The sequence below is a fragment of the Serinus canaria genome, chromosome 1A (genome assembly GCF_022539315.1).
Source record: "Serinus canaria isolate serCan28SL12 chromosome 1A, serCan2020, whole genome shotgun sequence".
NCBI lineage: Eukaryota > Metazoa > Chordata > Aves > Passeriformes > Fringillidae > Serinus > Serinus canaria.
In genome coordinates, this window is record NC_066314.1 from 13,654,936 (window position 1) to 13,676,745 (window position 21,810).

Sequence of the window (21,810 nt, forward strand, 5' to 3'; positions counted from 1 at the left end):
CTGCGGTCCTTCCCTGAGCGGGGACGTGTCCGCTCATCGGGAATCCCCGCCGGTCGCCAGGGCGGATGCTCGGGTACCCCGCAGGGGGAAGGCGCTCAAGGCTTGGGTCCCCGACAGCCCGAGGGTGGCGGGGACCGCGGTGGCCGGCGGGGCCGTGCCCCGGCAGGGCAGCCCGTGCGGGGGTCAGAGATGCCCTGCCCTGCCCTGCCCTGCCCGCCGTGCCCTCCGCCCCCCGCGGCTCCCGCGCTGAGCGGGCGGGGCGCGGCGGCCGCAGTCCCCGGCGGGAGGTTGTCATGGTTTCCCGGGTCACATGTGCGCGAGGTTCCCCCGGCGCGGGGGGAGGAGGCGCCGCCGCCGAGGCTGCCAGAGCCGCTGCCCCCCGCGGGCCCGCCCCCCGCCCGCTCCCACCTGCGCCGCCGCCCGCCCCTTCCCGCTGCCCACGGGCGATCCGCCGGGCGCGCCTCGTCCCCCGGGCCGCCGACCCCCGGCCCCGGGCTCTCCACCCCTTCTCCTCCTCCTCCTTCTCCTCCTTCTCCTCTCCCCTTTCCCTCACCCTCCCCCTTCCTAGCCGGGCTGCGCCCCCCCGGCCGGCCCCGGCATGAGCATCTCCATCCCGGCGGGGCTGACGGAGCTGCTGCAGGGCTTCACGGTAGAGGTGCTGCGGAGCCAGCCCGGGGACCTGCTGGAGTTTGCCCTCCAGTACTTCGGGCGCCTCAAGGAGGAGGCGGCGACGGCCAAGGAGTCGGCGGAGAAGGAACCGAGCGGCCGCAAAGCTGGCACCGGCCATGACAGGGGAACTCAGCCGCCGCGCCGGGGCCCCCCCGACGCCCGCGGGGTCAACTTCGCCGAGGAGCCCATGCAGACCGACTCCGAGAGCGGCGAGGACGAGCAGCCGCCGCCGCCGCCGCCGCCGCAGCAGTTCCCGGGTAAGGCTCCCCCGCCTCGCCGGGCCCGGGGATGGGGACGCGGGGGGGCTCCCGCGGCCGCCCGGGCTCAGGTGCCCGGCCGGCGGGATGGCGGTCCCTGCCCGGGCCGCCCGGGGTGCGGAGCCGCGGGCTGGCGGGGGCGGCGGAGCGCGCTGGCCGCGGGGCGCGGACACGGGCAGCGGCCGCACCGCGGGCACGGACCGCCCGCGCTGACGCCAAACAGCGGAGCCCGCGGGAGGCTTCCCGTATCCCGCGGCAAACTTTAACCTGCCGGGCTTTCCCCCGGTGTTCGCGGTGCTGGGTGTTTGGCATGCGGGTATCACCAGCTGCATCGCTTGTAGCGTGTGAGCCTGTAATGGTCTAGCAAAGGTCTGTCTATGTGTTTCCTTTTTATAGGAGCAAATCTGCATTCTGTAATTAGTGCAAGGGTATGTCTGCCTCAGAAAACACCTCTCATGGACATGTTGCTGTATTCACGCACTTGATTAAACGTTTTGGGTAGATGCACCTACATGTGTTTTAGAAAGTAGAGCACAATTTGAAACATAATTTCTTCCTGAAAGCCAGAATGAAATTTTCTGCATTTAGAAGGGCCTGTGGAACAAGTGTTGCTGTGACAGCAAAGAACATTTGCAGTATCTTTGTGTTTGAAGGTAACACCCATCTACACGCAGCTAATGACACCTTATCTTTGTGTGGCTGACAGGTTTTATTTAGAGACTGTGTCAATCCATCTGCTGGTGTGGGTTATGGGACGGGTAGGAGCTGCCTCTGAAGTGCTTTGTCTTTGTGTCATGAGCAGGCTGACTGAAGGGTCGGTCAGTACGGTTAGATGGAGAAGAGGAAAGCGTCCAAGCATCTTTATCTTATTTTTTTTGAGGGTAGCTTGAAGTGTATCTCATCAGATCATCAAGGCAGTCATCCCTCCGAGTCGTGCTGGAGGTAGATTCACTTAGCAGAGTACAGAAGGCAGTTGTCTGCTAGTTGAATTTCAGTGCGGGTTTTTCAATTATGTGTTGTGTGCGTTTCATCAGGAAATGTAGATAAACAAGTAGGCGTTTAAGAAGTGGGTAAGTTTTCAAGATGCTTCATGTTACCCCATAAGACAGTCGCCATTCTTTTCATCTGTTCTTGGCAGTTATACCCACCTGTATTTAATGAGAAATTGAATCTGTCGATCAGGTTCTGCAGATTTATGTGGCAATTTTAAACTCCAATGCTTGATTATGTGAGATTAGTAGAAATTTGAAAATTTGCTGTCTTTGAAAACTGAAATGGTCATAATGTGGAAGAAAAAAGTTATCTTAATTCACTAACACTAGATGTGGTCTTTCAAACATTAATTATTCTAACACCAAACAATCTCATTGGTAAATGGAAAACTGGAATGTTGTATGGAGGGAAGTGCAGAAAAATAGTTTTATTTATTAATGTGTATATTTTACATACCTGTAACTTTACAGGGTGCTCTAAGAAGCTTTCTAAGCTTTTTGAATAAATACCAGTAATCAAGATTCTTTTGACAATCTTTTTGTTGCGATTGTGAAGAGAGAAAGCCATTATTGTAATTATTCTCATTAAGGGACCTGCTAGAATCTCTTAGTTTGATGAATTGATTTACTTGTTTGACAAAACCCCTTTAAAATACCACATTTTTAAGCCTAATATATTTTGAACGTTTAATTGTGTTATGGTTTGTAAATTCTGTCAGTTCAAATAATTATTAATTAAAGGAAACAAAAAATGAAAATATTTGTGATGGCATGTGAAGGTTAATAAGAAGTAACTCATGGTAAATGATTACTAATAATGTGCTTGTGTATGTCTGCATTGTGCAGGAGTGTGTATTTTAAATTCAAATGTTATGTCTGGCTTAAATATATTCTTCTAAGGTAGCATAACAATGCATCCACTCAGCCTTTTGTTAATAACAGGAGGCATAAAGGCTTGTACTCAAATATTTGTCTAATGGGTTTACATGCCAGTTTAAAAGCATGGTTCTTCTGTGCTTTTGCTTTCTTTTTCTAGAAGTAGCAATTCTTAAGAACTGAAGTTTGGGGGAAGTTTTAAATTTTTTTTTTGCCTTCATGAATTATTAAACTTCTTCTGTACAGAAAATTTGTCCTGTTTGCATCCTTAGGAGAGGGCAATAAATTTGAAAAGTTGATAAGCAAATGTAAAATGTAAACCTCTGTGAAGGAGGTCAGACCTGGTGTTGGTATCTTTCCTTTACTAAAGCCGTAAATTTGAAATATCAAACTGACAGTATTCCTTAATTAATCCAATCAGAGCATTGTTGAGCTCTCACTGTAAATGCTCCAAACCTATTTTTTTTCCCTACCGTATGTTTCTAAATACCTACAAGCACTGCAGTTGAACTCTTTGTCAGTATTAGTTTTGTCCTTGAAATGTGTTTTGGAAGGTACATGAGCATTATCCTGTTTCAGAAATGATGAGCTGAGGCATAAGCTGTGTTAAAAAGAAAAAAACCCTGTACTCGGGATTAAGAGTTAAATGAGACCCTTGAATTAAACTCTGGCTCTCTGCTGTGTCCATTACCTCACTGCAGAAATTGCAAAAAGGTAAGAGCAGTTTCCTTGGCTGGGGGGAGAACTTTGTTGTATTGGTGTCATAGCTTTGAACTGGCACCTAGAGTTAAGGTGACCTCAGAAATTACATCCTTTATGTTCAGAGCATTTAGATTATCCCCTTTTGGAACTCACAGTTTAATTTGGGAATGTTTTTTCAGGTTTTCAGTTGATTCGTTTGCTTGGTTTTTCTAAAAAAAAATTTAATTGTCCTACACAGGTGTACTGGCATTAATGAGTTACAACAATGAATTCCTACTAAAAAAAAATAGCAAACACTAAATTGAATAGGAAATATACATTAAAATGAGCCCTGTTTTAGAAAATTAGTCTAACTTTTAACAGGTCTGAAGTGCATATTAAGATTTATTATACTGTGTCCGCAAAATTTGAAAATGCTCATTGAATTACTTGTTCTTTTCACAGTGACTATACTTTTCTTTTGACCTCACTACTTAATGTTGATTTACAACTTATTTTGATGGGAAATAACCTATGTAGTTTGTGACAGTTGTTTTAAAATATTTGCCATAGATAAAAATTCGTTTTTCATCTAGCCTTAATATGAATTAGGAGAGGAGTTTTTTAAGGTAAGAGTGCTGTTCTTTAAACTCAAAAATTATAGTGCTGTATGTATCATTTGGCAAGACATAGCTTGTGTTTATTTTTCTTTTGTTTTGTTTTACTTCAGTTTGTTTTGGTGTCTTTCTCAGATAGCGGTGTATTTTAACAGGAAAATTCTACAGCTGTCCCCTCTCCTCCCCTGTGTGCTTCTGTTGGTGTGTTGGTTGCTTTGAGTTCCTTCTCTGAAAACCTGAGCTAGAAAATGCAAGTCTATATCTCAGTTTACCTACTGATTGTGCCCAGATAATATGAGATCACTATTTAGGTTAAACATACATCTTCTACCTTACAATACCAATTTTAAAGGCATGTCTTTATTTTAGGTCATTTATTCAGTCTGAAGTGCTTTACATATGTACTGTTCATAGAAATTTTGAAAAATAGGTAAACTGTAGAAACCAGAAAAAACTTTCCACACAACTACAATTGTGTCATGAGTAGGTAATGGGTAGAATAGAGCAGTGGAAGGGGTCAGTAATGACAAAGGAGCAATATAAAAATACATACAAGTTATAGCAGGACATCCTTAAATCAGGGGCTGTATAGAAAAGCATGTGAATTTCTTATAAATATGTATATTCAAACTAAAATCTGCAGTATGGTGGGTAATGGCTGAAATCACTACTGTCTGATATGTACTTAGTCAACCTTAGAAATGAAGTTTTAATAATTTCTACATTCATTCTTTTGAAATACAGAAAGAAATAAAGCATTGTTTGTATGGTTATAAGGACAGGCCCACTTGGAGCCAAGCTGGGGCAGCCTTGCTGTGGATGCAATTTGGGAGAGACAAGATTCCAGCCACAGACCCTTGGGAGCATGGCATTGTTGCAGCACTCCTTGGCAAGGCTTTGGGACAGATCTCCTTGCAATTTGCTAGGCTATGCCTGCTGTCATTCAGAGAATAATATGTGCAAATTAAGTGTTCAGGGTGGTGTTTGGGAAGAAGATGGATTCTGTGAGGGAAAAGAATTCCAGCTGCAAGAATTCGGCACCTTGCTGGTCCAGTGGGTCTTGGTCAGGGGTTGGCTACTGGCTGCTCTTCTCTATTGGAGTACACAGTCACAAAACCACAAAGCTTTCTATCCTTGATATAAATCTTAAAAAAAAAAAAAAAGCAGATTTTTGAAATAATGTTTCCAGTATTTTTGACAGGAGCAAACTAAAATATTTTCTTTCTGCTAACAGTTATTTTAGAGAGTAAACCCAAGCAAGTTGGCAGTTGTTTGTGGTTTGTTTTTTTAATTCTTTAATCTCACACAGGTGTTTTGTTCAAGTTGAGAGATTTGTCATCAAAAAACTTATTTTGACAAAATGATAAGCAACTAGAAATGTGAAGTTGTAATATGTACCATTTAGCAGCCTTTGTTGGTAGGACTATGACTCCATTTCAGACATGTATCTACTTGTGATTGTAGATGAAAGGAATACTTTTGACACAACCATTAAAAAAAAGTATGTTTATATTAATAATTTAGTTGAAATGATAGCAGCCTCCACTCCAATGTATTTATCCATCCCTGCTCAAAATTAAGCATGCATGAGTGGATGTGTCTCTGCTGGCTAATATTTTGTTGGAGTTTGTTAAAGTGTATTGAAGAGAAGCAGGAGAAAGTTCCAAAGACCTATGGACAGAAAGACAGTAGAACTATGCTAAAAATATTTGAATTTTGTCTTCAGCTTCTTTTTCTCTAAAGAAACAATGTGGAGATAATTTTGGCTGACTGTTCAGCTTGGAAAAAGAGAACAGCATTAATTCAGGATGTATAGGAAGACATAAAATTTTGCTGGCATGGGCTTGTAGTGATTGCCTTATGAATTATAGCCTATAAGCAGTGTCAGTACTAACGTTTGCACAGCAATGCTCAGTTTCTTGCTTGTGTCATGTCTGTTTCAAAGGAGAACGTGCTTCCTCAGGAGCTCTCTAGGAATATTGTTTCACTTGCTGACTTCATTTCAGTTTCCCAACAAAACATTTTATTTTTTGTTCCCTGTGTTTACTCCTGTTTATGCATTTAAGTGAATGTAAAAAACCAATTTATTTGCCTGCTTGGTGAAGAGAATAATCTCTGGACATTAAGAGAGTGCATGTTTTTAGAATGCACTCCTCCAGCATAATGACCTAGTGCTTGTAACCTGCACAGAGGTGCTTTGTGCATCTGTCAGGAAGTTAAACTTGGTTTAATACCTGTATATCTCATGAATTATCCCAAGTCTGTTATGCAAAAGTATTGCATTGTGTTCTCTGGTTCTGTCCAGTTCCCTCAGTCTCTGTGAATGTACCTAAGCAGTCAAATCTCTGCAGACTTACTGGCCTTAGCTGCTCCTGTAAATCTGGAACATATGGTTTGGAAATCACACATTTAGGTCACAGGGTACAGGTTAGTCAAGGTACGGGCTGCTGCTGCACTTCTGGTTTTCAGATATCAAAGATGACCTCTAGATTGGGAAATTTCATTTGTTGGGACAGTGATGAAAGAAACAAGAAGGCAAGGTGGAAGGCAGGACACGGAGAAAGAAAAGGAGTCAGTGTGTGGTAAGGAAAATACAAAGGTAAAAACAAGAGGAAGGAGGAGATCCAGAACTGAGGTAAGGGGAGAAAGATAAAAGAATAGACAGCACATGCGAGAAAGCACATGAAATTCTCTGCCCTTATCTTTCTACCCAGCTATAGCCCTGCTGTCCCAAATTTATGTCCTGAATTTTCTACTGAGATTCTGTTTGTCTCATAAATATTTTCAGAAGAGCATAAATGTGGGCTTAGCTAAAATCAGTGATCGATGCATTGTATGGATGTGAATTTGGTCATCTGATACTGAGAGATCCATTAAATGTTTTGACATGGTCATCTCTCTTATTACCCTATCTGGAGCCTTGTAACACTTGCATTTTAGTATAAGTTTCAACTCAGGTTTTTTGTGGAGGATTCTGATTGGTTTCAACCATTTTCTGTTTTAAAAAATAAAAAGTAGTAGTGATTATTAGAAAGAAAGTCAACAGGCAGATGAGTACAGCTGCCATCTTCATGGCTAAGAGAGCCAAGATGGTGCTGGTGAAGAGATGAAATGTTGAACAGTACATAACAGACAGGGTGAAATGTCCCTACTTTTAATGCTTAATACAAGTCACAGTGGTTATTTCATCAACTGTTATTTTAATGGAAATGCCTTAAAGTCACGCTGGAGTGTAACTATTACCAACCTAGGTCTGAACTCCTATTATGAGCTTCAAGTGAATGTAATTATACAGAAGTTCTGTGCTTTAAAAAGGTTGGCAGTTTTTAAAAAGTGAATGAAGGAGGGAGAAGAGTTTGAGAAAAAGAGCCATTAAAAATGGCTGAGTTTTCTCTGCTTCTGGAATAGGTCTTGACATTCGTAAGTTGGGAGAAGAAGAGGTGATTTTACCAGGGATGATACATTTATCACATTGTCTCTTTGATATTGTTGCTTGTTTTATGGATGTGGGTGCATAAAAGATGAACTCTGTGTATACATGAATTACTACATTCCAGATAAACCTGTCAAAAGAAATAAGCTTGTCCATAAGTAGATATTACCATAAACATCCATCAATTAGGGTATTGTTTGAAAGTATTCTTATGAGAATTCTAAAGGAAATACACACTTTTTTCCCCCTTTTCTTTGGGACATTTGATGATGATAGTGGTGAGTCAGGATAGCTTTATATAGGGGTTTTATACTGAAACCCCTGATCCTTTCAGGGAACCCTTTTAGGCTAACCCTTCCACATGCTGGGTAGGGATGATCACCCATTTCCTGCATGGAACAGGATGTTTTTGATCATGACAAGTAATTACAAACTTGGGGTTTATTTAATCTTTTTCTTTGTTGAATACATTTTTTGGTCTGTAGATCAGTTTTCACTCATAGTACTAAACAAGACTTTGTTGAAGAGGGTGAAATTTGGCTTTGAGAGTGCTTTGTTTTCTCTTCATTTTTTACGTTTCTAATTGACTGGCATTATTACACTTTTCCTTGTAGAAAAGCATCATGTTTGTCAATTGGGTTTTTCATTAAAAAATATGAGAAGCTCTGTTTCAATTTTTTTTTTGTGCAGTTAGTGATAAAAATAGCAGAAGTACTCACAGAGAATGTCTATTTGCAGTTTCTAGGCAGTGTAATAAACGATTCCAGATTTATATCAATTCAGCAAGTAACCCAGAAGACACGTAGTTTTAGGGTTACATCAAAAAGATGTTGGTAATCAAATGCCCAGTGCCTCATTCAGCATTTCCAGTGATACCATGACATACAAAAACGTGGGAGGTCTGAAATGAAGGGGGATGGAGACAGGCCAGGGTGCTTAAAGTGCATAGGAGTAAATGCAGATTGTAGGTACAAAGTATCCTCAGAATGAACTGTACATCTGCCATATGGCAGTCTGTCATCCTTTCCATAAACGGCATCCTTTTAGCATTGCTGCTCAGAAAAATAATTTGTGGACCACAGATAAAATAAGGAAATTATAAAGAATAGAACAATTTTTAAAAAATCCAAATTTTAATTTAATCAACCTTGCCTTATTGTGCTATAACACTCTGGATAATGGATGGTGGAGTTGTAAAAAGCATGCTGTAACAACAGAAAGTGTTTTTCACTTATGTGTTTGACTCTTAAATTGCTTAATGAGATTAAGAAAAAAATCATCAGGGCAAGAACTTGAAGCTGAGAGCTTGAGCAGGTAAAGGCTGATAATGAGAATAGCTGTCTTACACAGAGAGTTTCAGTTATGTGACTGAAGTGGTTTCTGTAAAGCTGGGCTAAAAGGGACAATTAGTAAATATTATGAAAACTTCCTGAATGGAGGGTCTAGAAAATTGCAGTATAAAATAGATTTTGAAAGGAGAAGTAATATGATCTTTCCTGCTCAGTCATTCCAGATACCATCCTGCTTGTATAAAGATTTTTATGACAGTGTCAATCCCTTCTGAATCCTTGTGATGCAGATGTCAAACATGTTTTTATAAATAATTTTTTATAAATAATGGTAGTGTTTTCATATTGTACCTTTTTAGCAGAGATGCCCATTGCAAAGCATACCAGATAGGAAGAAAATACATCCTTGCCCAACACTGGAAAGAAAAGATTCCTTGCAAGCCTCAGTGTAGACTTTAAATAAAAGACGTACTGAATTCTTTGTGTTGGGATGAATACAAGCTGGAACCAAGTGTAAGCATTGAGACTTGCCTGCCCAAGCACACAGGCTGAAACTCTTGGTGTGTTTTCCCATTCTGATTTTAATGATAGTTTGTAATGCTAGTGTGAAAACCAGAATTCAATGCCATGAGTTGTAAGGCATTTGTAAGTATTGCAGGAGATGGGTTAATTTGAACTCAAGCTGTCTGTGACAGCTTTGCTGTGGCCTTTTTTGGGTGACCTCACATATGAATATATATTGTCACTGCACTGATCTGGTCCTTCCAATTTGTTTCCCATTATTTTTACCACTGAAATTGTTCCTTTAGATCCTCTCTCTGAAGCTGTCACACTTTTCATTGATGCTGAAGAACTCCATCTTTGGGCCAATAATTGCCTTTGCTAAAAAATGCAGACTAATTCCACAAGTCCTTGAAATCAAGTCCTTGATCAAGAACTTTTGCTATTTAATATCTTGGAAATGAATGTCTAAAATCTAGTAAATATGTTTAAGTATTCCTCCTGTTTTAACAGTGGTTAATATGACAGAAAGTATGTCTAATAGAGGGCTGGCATTTTCCTGAGATTTCTTGTTCTCTTCCAAAACAATATTTGTGATATTCGTCACATATGCAGTCATAAACAATTATAAATGTGCTATAGACATCTATCAAAATTTTATTAAGACTTCAAACAAAATGTTTTCTACCATTGTAATAAACCCATTTTTTCATCATGAATGAGTTTTGAAAGTTGCATATTCTTAATAATTGATGATATTAAGCTTGGAGGGAGAGGTTTATTTTTTTTCCCCCGTTACACCTCATTTCTACTGAAATTGAGAATTTAGGATCTGATAGCTTTATCGATCTGTTTCTTCAGGAGTCTTTTTAGTACAAGACCCAGTCATCATTTTATTTTTAATTCTATTTTTGGGGTTTTTATTTTTCAGTTCTGAACTCATAGTGCTTTTTCTTTCCAGCCATTTTGTTCAATAACTTTGGGTAACATTCAGGCATCTTTCTCTAAAACTCATCTTTTAGCTGATAATTTCTCTCTCTCTACTGGTTTTTAATAGGTAGTCTAAACATGAGAAACTTTGATCTAGCCTTCACCACTACAATATTTAAGCATCTGTGAGGTAATTTAAACACAAAGTTAACAACCTGCCTTCCTTCCTGTTGCTTCAGCCTATGGGAAATATTGTTTAATGCCTAATGCACATATAAAAATTGGTTTGAAAGAAGATCGATGGTTATTTATTCTTAGATACTACGAACTTCACTTCGTGTTAAAAAATTTATCTGCAGTATTTTTCTGCATGTCTCCCTTGCTAATCTGTCAGTTTTCCCCTTCTATTGAAATGTAGCTGCTGCTGGCAGTTGAGGTGGGAGTAGATGTAGATTAATTTCCATTATCCACCTTGCAAAAAGAAGTAATTTGTTCTTCTGGTTTTGCCTTCTTAGTATCAGGAATAAAATGGAGTCACTGATTTAAGTGCACCATAATTTGCTGTCTATCTGGAATATATTGTCATATGAACATGGCTCATCTGTAATTACTTCAGTTTATGGCCTCAAAAAATGCAAAAAAGAAGAGGAAAAATGTCATACTTTCTTCGAGTCCATCCTTCAAATTATTTCATTAAGCACAGATGCAGGTTTTGGGAGGCACAGGCAGGCTGGGAAGTCTTGGGAAATCTAAGCAAAGAACAGTTTGAGCTTGTAAGAGAAAGCTGTGCTTTCCATGCAAATATGTGGGTGTTTGTCCTCTTCTCTGACTTTGTTTTTGGGAATCCAAGGCGTTTCTTGACAAGAACTTCTGTAAATGCTGCTAAAAAGACCTGAGTTTCTTACTACTGCCAAAATTGGATGTCATTGATCCATTTCCACCAAAGAGAGTTTTCCTGGGAAGGTTATATGGAGCACAGTGTGTGACAACCTATTTCTTCATCTCAACCTTTTTTTTTTTGGTGGAAGGATTTTTCTCATACATTGGAATAAAAAAGCAAAAACCAAAAAAAAACCCAACAAACAGTGAAAAGAAACAAATGGTAGTAGGAGGTAGCAAAAGCCAGTAAGAAAAATTTCATCTTGCTGCTGTTAAGAGGATATCAAGTGTTTTGTTTTCCTTCTTTTGCCCTTTTTTTTTTTTTTCAGTATGTGAAATTAAGAGGGTTGCTCAGTCTACTCTTTATCCAGAAGCTCAGTCGGGGGCTAAGGTCCATTTCCCTTATTTTGAGATAAATTACTTGTAGTTCTGTTTGGGAGTAATGGGAGATAAATCACAGAAATGTGTGTTATCACCCTTCTCAGTCAAAAGGAGGCAGATTAATATTTACAATTGTAGCATGACACTCACTGTCTTCATAGCTGTAACACCAGATAATATAAGCTCATCTGGGACTGAGCTGATGTCAGGTGCATGTAGAGGCCTTTCAGAAGAGGAGACAAGTACTCCTGGATCCAGATCATTGTAGTTATCTTGGTGTCAGCTTGTACCTCATATCACTGAAATAAGCTTTTTCATGTTAGAAGAATGCTTTTATGCCTAACTCTGGAAGAATTCTGCCACTGTAGCATCTGGATCCTTGACAGAATCAAAACGAAATATGCAAATGGGTTGCAGGAAGACATCCTTGAATCCTACAGGTTAAGGAGAGTATTAGTGCTTCTCCCTAATAAAGCAGGCCATTTATTGCCTCTTCCAGCTTGGAGGTGACAGACCCAAGGTCCCTTTTCTGGGAGCTGGCCTGTGGTCCCAGTCCTCAAGAGGGATCTGTCCCGGCAGGCACTGCTAAGAGGCCCTGGCATGGCACAAGCAGGGCATCATTCCACTGCCATGGGGTAATTTAACCATGAAGCAAAACTGGTTTTGTTCTTATTATGAGCCTGGAGTTTAATGTGCTTGTGAAGATGTGTTTAGCTTCTGAGAAAGCAGTTATTATTTGTGGCTGTGGTCAGTGTGTTGCCATCTGGTGTCTCACCTTTGACATCTATTGCAAAGTCCTTTTCAATGAGTTTCTTTCTTTTATTTTTTTAAAGTTTGGTTAATTTGCTAAAGTTATTGTACAGTTGCTTGTGAAGAACTAATAAAACTGACTGCACAGCTCTACTGGCACAGGCCTTCTTTGTTTCTTTAAATCATGGTGTGCATTTATTCCAGCACTGGCTGGTTGGTCTGGTGTCCTGGGGTGGCTTTATGATTCAGGTATCCCCAATGAGACCTGATCCATTACTTATTTTCAGCTTTAAAATACCACTAAAGATTGAACAATATTTCTCAAATGGGAGGTAAATTAGATTCTGTTACTTAACAGAATATGAAAAATTAAACTGTATTGGCACCATGGACTGGGCTGTGCTGATGAGAGTCAGGACTCCTAATTCCGTACCTGTGGTAAGTGAGAAAGTTTCATTTCCTCTTCTTTTTAGAAGGTGCCCCAGGGTAACTTTATGATGCTTGTATTATCCCCAGTTATCTCTTCTGTTTATGCTGGATGTTGAGTTCTGCCCCTTTCAGGCTGGTTCCGAGGGCGAGGCGGGGAAACAGAAGCGCGGTTTGTGCTCAGGAGCTGCTCTCGCTGCTCCACATTCCCTCTCCTGGGCTGTGCTCTCTGCAGCACGGACAGACAGCAGGACAGAGCTCTCCTTGGCTGCTAGCTAGGTTCTGGCTAGCTGAGGCTGAGCAGTTCCCTGGGCAGGGGCTTTTCTGTTCCTTGGAGCTGTTCAGGCCTGCTCTGGGCCGAGCAGCCCGCAGAGCTGCGGGAGCTCTCCCTGGGGCTCCCCAGGGCCGGGCCCGCGGCATTTCCAGCTCGGGAGGGACTGGGGAGAGACTGAGCCAGCTGAGCTACAGCCACAGCAAGGGCTCTCTGAGCTTGCCATCTCCTCAGAACAGCGAGAGGCTTTATTGTTTAACATTGTTCATTTCTTATGCTTGTGAATGCTTTGCTTGTTACATGAACAGGTTTTTTCCACTTTTCTCCAAGGAAATATTTTCCTGAACCAGTAGGGGGAAGGGCTTGAATCTGCTTTCTAGAGGAGCCCCTTTTGGAGTTTTGTCCCAAATTTGCCCTAAACCAGGACATATGGGTTCAGTTCAGCTGGGGTGAAAACAATTCAGCTTGATGGCCTGTAAGAGGCAGTGGATTCATGGCATGGAGTGTGAATTGTACCCTTGCAGTGCTGTCTGATTCAGGAAGCAGGGGATTCCTAAAGGTGCAGTACAGTGTTCAGGTGGGGGAAACACCTGAGTGTCTGGTTCAGAGCTGTAGTACTGATACTGAGAATGTCTAGTACTGATCAGCTGGCAGGCCAAGACTGAATTTATGTGACCTGTCCTTCATGGTAGTACTAGTTTGGTATCAGCTTCTGTTTTTCACATTTTATTTTTTCTTTTGTTAAGGAATTTGTGTATCACATGCAAAATGAAATTGCCCTTGCTTGTTTCCAGTGTTTGAATGGCTTCTGCTGAAACCAATTTAAAATTGACAGGCAAGGTTCTGTGGAACAACATTCTTATCTCCCTAAATATCAAGAATAGAAATGTAATTGCTGTGATACTTGGAGGAGTTACCTCACTGTGACTGATGCTCAGAAAGTAACAGGAACCTGGTTAATGCTGAAAAGACTTAGATGTTTTTGGTTTTTTTTTTTTTTAATTTGGAAAATGTACAAAGATCAGAGTATAAACACATGTGCTGCTTTAAAAATGTAAAGACTGAGCCAATAAAATGTACACATTTATTCTGGAAACCCTACTTTGTATTTACTTCTGGCTAGGAACTGACACTGTATAACTTGTGCTCTGCATTCCAGGACAAAACAGTTTATAGAGCTGTAGAACTGCTTTTTTTTCCAGATGAAGGGATGAATTTAGCTTTCCTTTTAGTGAGAGGCTTTAATGCAGTACATTTTAGGGATAATTTTTTCTCCCTCTAAAACTAGCCCTGTGCCTTCTTGCACAAATTGTGTTTTAGAGATTGAGCAGTTGCAAGCTTTTCTAAGGATAACTTCTCCCTGGGTAGTTATTGCTTGATATGGGCTTCTGTGTTCCTAGAGTGAGGATCAGATGGATATAACTGATTGTGCTTAAAGGAGTGGAAAGGAGATTGAAGTTTTGTAGTCTGTAGTCAGAAAGTTACAGAAATTCCAGTGAGAATGTGAGGTGAAACTTAGCACTGGATACAAAACTGTCACTCTTTTCCTGCTTCTATCAGAAGAAATTTTAATCATACTTCTCAGTTTTAAAAATTGATTTTGGTGCTCAGTAGTTTTGATATCTAAGAGAATACATATTACTTTTATTTGACTGCATTTTCTGTTGTCAGATCCCACATATTTTAGGGAAGTAGTTTGATTTCTAAGTAACTTCTTATTTTAAAAGCAAAAAGAAGAGCTTTGAACTGGAGGTGTGAAACAAATGAAAGAGGCATGTTTATCAGAATTACTGGCATGTCTGTAAAACTGGATAGTGATAATCTATAATACGTACAGAAATTTTAGGGTCATGATACAGGAACACCTACTGTACCTATAAAACTATATGCTATAGGAAATACATACTTGTCTGTTTTTAAGAGACTGGCCTGTTGAAGCTCTTGTAGTCCATCAAATTAGTGATAAAAACATTCTTTAAGTGATTATATAGGGTGTAGTATAGTTACTGAGGGTAACTTCCCATATCCTACCAGTCATAAGAAGTACTTAAAGATTGTGGGAAAAAATTATTTTAATACTCTGTGGGTCTGGATGAAATCCACAAGGCAAAGGATTTTAGACTGAAGGCTAAGTTTTTGTCTATTCTAATCTCATCCCTTGATGACTATCCTTTAAGGAAGAAGAATGATCCACAAATTAAAAATAGGGCTCTGAGAGTTAAGACAAATTAGGTTAAATGTTCTTGTGTGTCACAGTCTTGCTGAGTGCTTTTGAGTAGTTTGCACTAGTGGCTGTAAATTGGTGAAATGGAATATTTGCCATTCCCAGCTTGCTGGGATCTTGTAGCAGTATATATGTGAAGCATTGTGAAGGGCTCTTGTGTCATTGTTTGCTTACAATACTTAAAAAAAATTCCTTAGAGTATCTTAGAGTCTAGGACCCAATTGATACTAGAATTTAAGAAATTTTTATCTGATGCATCATTTTTTTTCTGGCCACATATAGAAAATGATGGGTTTATCTTGATTGAAAGGTGCAGGAATACCTGAGCAATCAGCAAAGCCCTTTTAACAGGGGAGACCTACAGGGTTTGTTTAGGCTACAAAGATTGCTCTTAAAAGTGTAATAAACCTGAGATTGCATTACTTGATATTCCGAACTCATTTTGTCATTTACCAAGTTGTTTATACAAAAGGTGCTTGTGGCTGTTAGTATGGGCTCCTGCCAGATAACTGTTACAGAATCCTGCCTTCAGCCATGTGCTCTTCAGTCACATTTAACATAAAGGTTATGCATCGACTCTGCCTGTAAAAGGTGAATAAATTTTTAGTCTTACATCACCATCTTTTCTTAAAAAAAAAGTTTTCTGTTTTTGTAACTTCATGGGTTTTTTAAAAAATCCACTATTAGGACAAAAAAAATCTATTTTTTTCTTGCCCAAAATAACCTCCTCATCTTCTCTTGTAGTAACCTAATGTGAATGCTGGGAGTGTAACTGAAAAGCAATATTTATCCTGATTTATGAATTGAGTGTCCTTTAATTCCTTTAATTTCAGAAACTTCCTAAAGCAGTCTGTGTGGGTTTTGTTGTTTTTTTTTTTCCTTTTTTTTTGAGAAAGCAAGACAGAAATGTTAGAATATTCCAATTTAATTTACAAAAATGGATTGGGTTTTTTTTTCTGCTGAGGATTTAATGTAAAGCATGCATCTTCCAGTAAGTTAAAGAAGAAACTAGTGTATCTTTGTGGATACTTGAATATCCAGATCACTAGGCCAGTCTGCTTTTTAGCACGCTTGTTTGCACATTGTCTTGGCTTCAAGAGAAGAATTTTTAGTGCTTGCCCTTGGAATATGGCATAGCCTGGAAAGTAGGGCATTTTTTTTTCCAGAGGTGTGGGTTGCTAGTCTGCCATGTACCCAGTCAGGCAGCGTTTTGTTTTCATTTTTTACTGCACTCTGGACATTCTCTGTTTACCTGCTCTAAAAGAAATAGAATTTCTTGAAAGGCAGTGTAGGTTGTGGGAAGACTATCAGGACAAGTAGCACTTTGTCATACACAGATTAAAGCATTTCTGCCATTTCCCAAAGCAGAGAGTCTGAGCAATATTCCAGATTATCTGAATCTGCTAGTCTGCCTTTATTCTGGCTCTGTATATTCCTGTTCAGTACCCAAATTTTGGATCATTTTCCCAGGTGGGTAAATGTAAATAGACAATATGAAGATGTGTATTGGACTTCTTGGATGGGTCTATAGGAAAGGAGTCTTTGGATCATGATCCATGACATTTGCTGTGGTTGGTTGTAGCTGTATTTCAGGTAATGTTGTCATGATCACATGTAATTTTGCTATGGAATCTGAAATGGAAGTATAGTAGGTTTTTTTGGTGATTTTTTTTTCGTTTGTTTGTTTGTTTTTTTTTTTTTTGGAGGGAGGGTTTCTTTGGTTGGTTTTTTGTGGTTTTTTTTTTTTTTTTTAAGCCCTCTGTTGGAAGACCATTATTTTATGCCAAGAATTATTTCGTTGCCTGATGACTAATCAGCCTATTGGAGAGTTTTGCTATCTAGAGTCATGGAAAGTTGGCCCCTGCCAGGAATCTCACAGATAGTTACTGAAGGAAGTCAGGACAATGTTCTCAAACATCCCTAGCCAGGGAAAGAACAAAATGGGTGTGAAAGCGGCTGTGATGCTGAAGTTTACTTACAAGAGATGCAACTTTTCAAGTGCTGCCCAAACTATTGAGCAAAATGGAGAAGTGCTGAAAAATCCACTACTTGATATTACTAGACATTTCTGAATGTGATCCACAAGTAATGGAGCTGAAAGACATAATGGGATTTAGTTTACATCGTGGAGGGCTTTTAACATTACTGCAGTATCAAGAAAAGAAATTACAGAAGGTACATCTCTGTATCTGTACTTTGACTACCCTTTTTCCCAGGGAATCTTGTTCAGGTGCTGTCAGTAATCTGTTTCACGTTAACACAACAGAAGGTACTGAAATAAATTGGTGTCTGCAGTTTCCTTTGCCACTCCTCAGCTCACTTGCATGAGTTGATTTGATTTGCTCAGGATAGAAAGGCGTGTCCTATCAATCTGTCCATAAGGTCTGTTCAGCTGTTGGGATCTCTTTGACCTCTCCATTCTCTTGAAAAAATGAGTTATTTGCCCTCAAAGATTCCATAATTGAGGCACAGGTAGGAAGCAGTTTGAGAATAAAGACTCATGAAGATACATAAAGGGGCTCAAGTGGCAATATTTGGCCTCATTATGCACAAATTGCATTTTTGGGTCACAAAAATCTCCTCACCAAGTCAGGGTATAGTCCTGGAATGTTCTGGGAATGTTCTGTGTTGTTACTGTGGAAGAGAAAAACAGTCTGTTATGAGTGTAGGTCTTGAAAAAGATGCTAAATGAAGGCATTGTACCATACATGTGCTGTGTTAGCTGCTGTTTGCCTCTTGGCACTGGGTCAGTCACATGCAGTAGCTTGGGTCTGTGTTTGATCATGGTCATATAAATGTGTGTATCATGATACAACAAAAGTATCATGACTGAGTAGGAGAAAGAAACTGGGCTGTGCAACATACTGTGCTGTGAGTCTGCATTTGCTAGAAGAGAGAGAGCAACAACAGAATAGCATGTTTGAAAACTGAGAGCTACACATTTGAGGGGGAATTTCAGGATCAGGATGGTGTGATCATGGAGATGAGGTCCATGCTCTGGTTGCTCTCTGGTCAGTTCCCAGCCATCACAATGTGTCCTCACAAGGGAGTGGGTCTGAGTCCTGCCTGGTCCCTTGGAAAGTAGCTATCCCTGATTGTCACCATTCTTTACCTGCCCAGTTCAGGGGAGAACAACTCCCAGCTGTTCAGTTTTGGAGGTGCCATTTGTAAGATCCTCAGTTCATTGTTGACAGCATGCTATGTCGATGTGGTGCTCCTTTGTGTCATTCTTTATCAACAGAGAGAACAAAAATTTGTTTTATTTTAAGTCACAGTAGCTCACTGTTGATGGATTTTTCTTGTTATTTGCAGTCCTTCAGTTGCTCTGGGAGATCTCACATGTCTTCAGCAGCAGCTGATTGCATTGCTGCTGGAGCAATGTCAACAGGCCAGCATGCAGCTAACTCAAAAATTACGCCTGTGAAGATTTGTGGAGTCACTTAGGTGTCACTGTCACCAGGGGTTCTTTGGTGAATTTCTCTATGCCCTTCCATGGCTCATACAGGCATTCATTAAAGTCAACCTGAACCACACCTGGGGCATCATCGGTGGTCTTGTGGATATGGATCGTGGTTCTGACTGTTGCAAAGGGAGGTAGATGCTTGTATTACTCAAGCTGAATCTGTATCTCACCTTTTCCTTGGACTCCTGTTGTCCCACACATGTGCAGGAGTAATTGGGAGTCTGTGTTGAAGTGAGTGCAGCTGCCAACCCCAGCTGTGCTTCATTCACTGGCCCTGAGACCTGTAAAGGTCAAGTCACAGAGGGTGCTTTGGCCAGCAGCTTCACTGCAATCCCCTGTAGCTGTTTGCAGTAATTTCCCACTGCATGGATATGGGGAGGAAACAGTGAAATATTTTGAGTTTTGTCTTTTCTCTTCCCTCCTGTCTCTTCTACCTTTGTCTCAAGCTCTCAGATCTCTACACAGGTTTTTTGTAGCCCAGGCTTTTATTGCTGGTGTTGCCCAGGTCTGTAGCCTAAGAGTACAGGCATTAACTAGGAACAGAAAAACAAAACCCAGAAATATCCCAAACCTGTTCTCAGAAGCCACACTCAGACCTGTGGGACCTGAGCTTGGGGAAGGTGTCAGCCACCAAGTTAAGTGACTTCAGTAGGTGTGTTCCTAGCTGCTGTGAGGATACTGGGACTTCTTGTTTTGGTGTTGTTTCCCTAACTGCTTTGGTTGACCGCCAGATACGGGACAGTTGGTCTGACGTGGGAATTATGTTATTTGTAGTCTAACCAGTGGAACATCTGATTAGGAGATGTGTGGTTGGCTCTGCCTGTGGACTGTTAGGTGTTTGTTAGTCAACATGCTGAATTCAAGGAAGCACTGTCCTGCCATCAGTATCACCCACAAGCTTCTCTGTGGTAGGAGTGAGGACAAGATACTTCTTCAGAGCTTCTCTTTTTGGCCGTGGATTTTCTAGTTAGATGCTTACATTTATTTTGTTTGGTTAGGATTTTCTTCAAATTTATTTTCTGAAAAAGCCATTTTTCTCATTATATTAAAGCAATAACACTTGAGGTTTGGGCTTTTAAAAATTTTTTTCTTTCCAGTCAGTGTGTTTTCTGATGAGGTACATCTCTCAGCCTGTCTCTAAAACCAAGTGTGGAAAATGTGCTTTGCCTCATTATCTGAAAGCTAACAAAATTGTCTATTTTAGAACTGAATAGCTGAGAATTCATTATCATGAATGCAAGAGAAACTCCCTTTAAGTACGTAATGTTCTTAAAATATGCAAACTTTAAAATATGCATCAAATCCAAAATCTTAGATTTCACCAGGAAGTGAATAAGCAGGCGATGCAGATTGCAGATTATACATATTCATATACTTCTTCATCAAGGTATTTTGTACCACACATTTCTGCCAAGGCAGTCCTAGGAACCAAGCAGAGTCTTTGTATAAAATCTTTGCTTTGGAAAGTTTTAATGGTGTTTGCCCATGTAGGATTTGTTGTAATAACCTGATAGCAAAGTGACGAAAACATGAAAAATAGTAAGAAAACCTGAGTCTCAAAAGCTTTGAGGCTTTAGATTAAACATGGGTAGTATGAATGTGTATGGGAGAAAGCAGTTATGTTCACCATTGTCAAATGATATAAAATAGATGAGATAATTATAAACTCTACACAAAAGTGCACTCCTTCAGAGAAGAATACTGACATCTTCTCCAGCCCACTTCCACCAGTGAGATTGCAATGTTATTCCTTTGTAATAAATATATCTTGTCAAGAGACAAAAGACATAGGCCAAAATTTTGTAAAAAATAAGCCAGTCAAACAGACCAACCCCCCCCCCCCCCTCCAAGGACCTAAAGCACTGTTATGTAATGGCTAAGAGAGGGAAATCAGGAGAACAAGTCATTGATGTAAAATCTTCAGTGCTCTAGTTTTCAGTTTGACAGAACTATTGTTTCAAGGACAGGTACAGATTTTTTATTTCATGAGATGGTGAACCTGAATCAATTATGCCAGTTTGATCCTTTACAGGATGCCGGCTGATCTGAGCATTGCTGGTAGAGCTTTGGCAGAATGACCAGTTGTTCTTATGTTCTGATAGGGAACATGCATACATTAGTATATACGCTCCAGGCAGCAAAATTAGAAAGCAGAAAAGAACATGAAATGGATCTAAATGCCTATGCAGCAGTGTTAGAAAGCAAATAAGCACAATATTCTTAAAATAGCTTGTGAAATTTCAAGTGAGAAGAAGCCATTTAGAGATGGTAAGAAGGTAGGCATTACTGACGTTTGAAGTCAGATTGTTTGGGAGCAATTGTAAGCTGTGCTCTGCCTATAGCAGAATATCCCTTGGAGATGGTAATACATTAGCGAAGCAGGCTGTTACTGCACAGGATGCTGGGTGTAGTGATCGTGTTAAAAAAACCTCAACAAACCAAAAAAGGCCAACCCACTCTGCTAGGGCAGGAACAGGCAGTTCAGTAAAGACACAAACTCTAGGTGGTGACCCCCTGCTGAAGCAGGGCTGCAGGTCTCAGGTCTTGGCCATGTGGGAAGGACTGGGGCTTTGTAGCCCAGGACATGGCCAGGAAGGCTGACCTCCCTCATACATTTTTTCCTTTGGTACTTTTTGGCTCAGTTTTGCTTTCAAAAGGTATTGTCTCTGACACCACTACTGTTCATCACATATCCTGAGTAATCCAGGGTTGAGGGCAGCAAGTGCTCCAAACCAAGATTTCCACACACGTATGCATCTTCTGCTTGTACATAGACAAATTCTAACACAAATTAACTTTTTTGCCCTGTGATATTACAGAAGATTAGAAATATTGCTGTAAGTTATGTAATTTGTTTCCTCTTGTCTAGATCACTGATTACTTTTAATCAGATAATGACCAAGTGTACTGGTCACAAGCAATAACGAGGATGAATTTCTAAGGAAAAACATGCTAAGTAATAGGATACATATTTAAGATGGAAAAATGATGTCATCAACATATTCACTTTGTTGCTTTAACATGGGACATTAATCTGAAAGAATAGATGTAAAAATAAATATTAAAAAAAAGCCTAAAATCTTGATCAAGCTGTTTGGGTGGGAAAAGATCAGCATTTGATTCCCAATAACGAGCTGTGACAGCCCATTTCACTCTGTTGGGTCATTGGTC

The 21,810-nt window shown here is 40.4% G+C and overlaps 1 protein-coding gene across 2 annotated transcripts in view; it reads left to right on the top strand.

The window, feature by feature from the left end:
- The first annotated feature begins 433 nt into the window (after nt 1-433).
- The window catches only part of PRKAR2B (protein kinase cAMP-dependent type II regulatory subunit beta), a 76,030-nt gene continuing 54,653 nt past the window's right edge, over nt 434-21,810 (top strand). The window contains exon 1 of one of the 2 annotated variants that reach the window (XM_050969784.1): nt 434-926. In XM_050969784.1, the coding sequence (XP_050825741.1) occupies nt 599-926 (328 nt within the window). In that variant the 5' untranslated portion in view covers nt 434-598. The remainder of the gene's footprint in view (nt 927-21,810) is intronic. The other variant, XM_050969783.1, reaches the window with a different exon arrangement.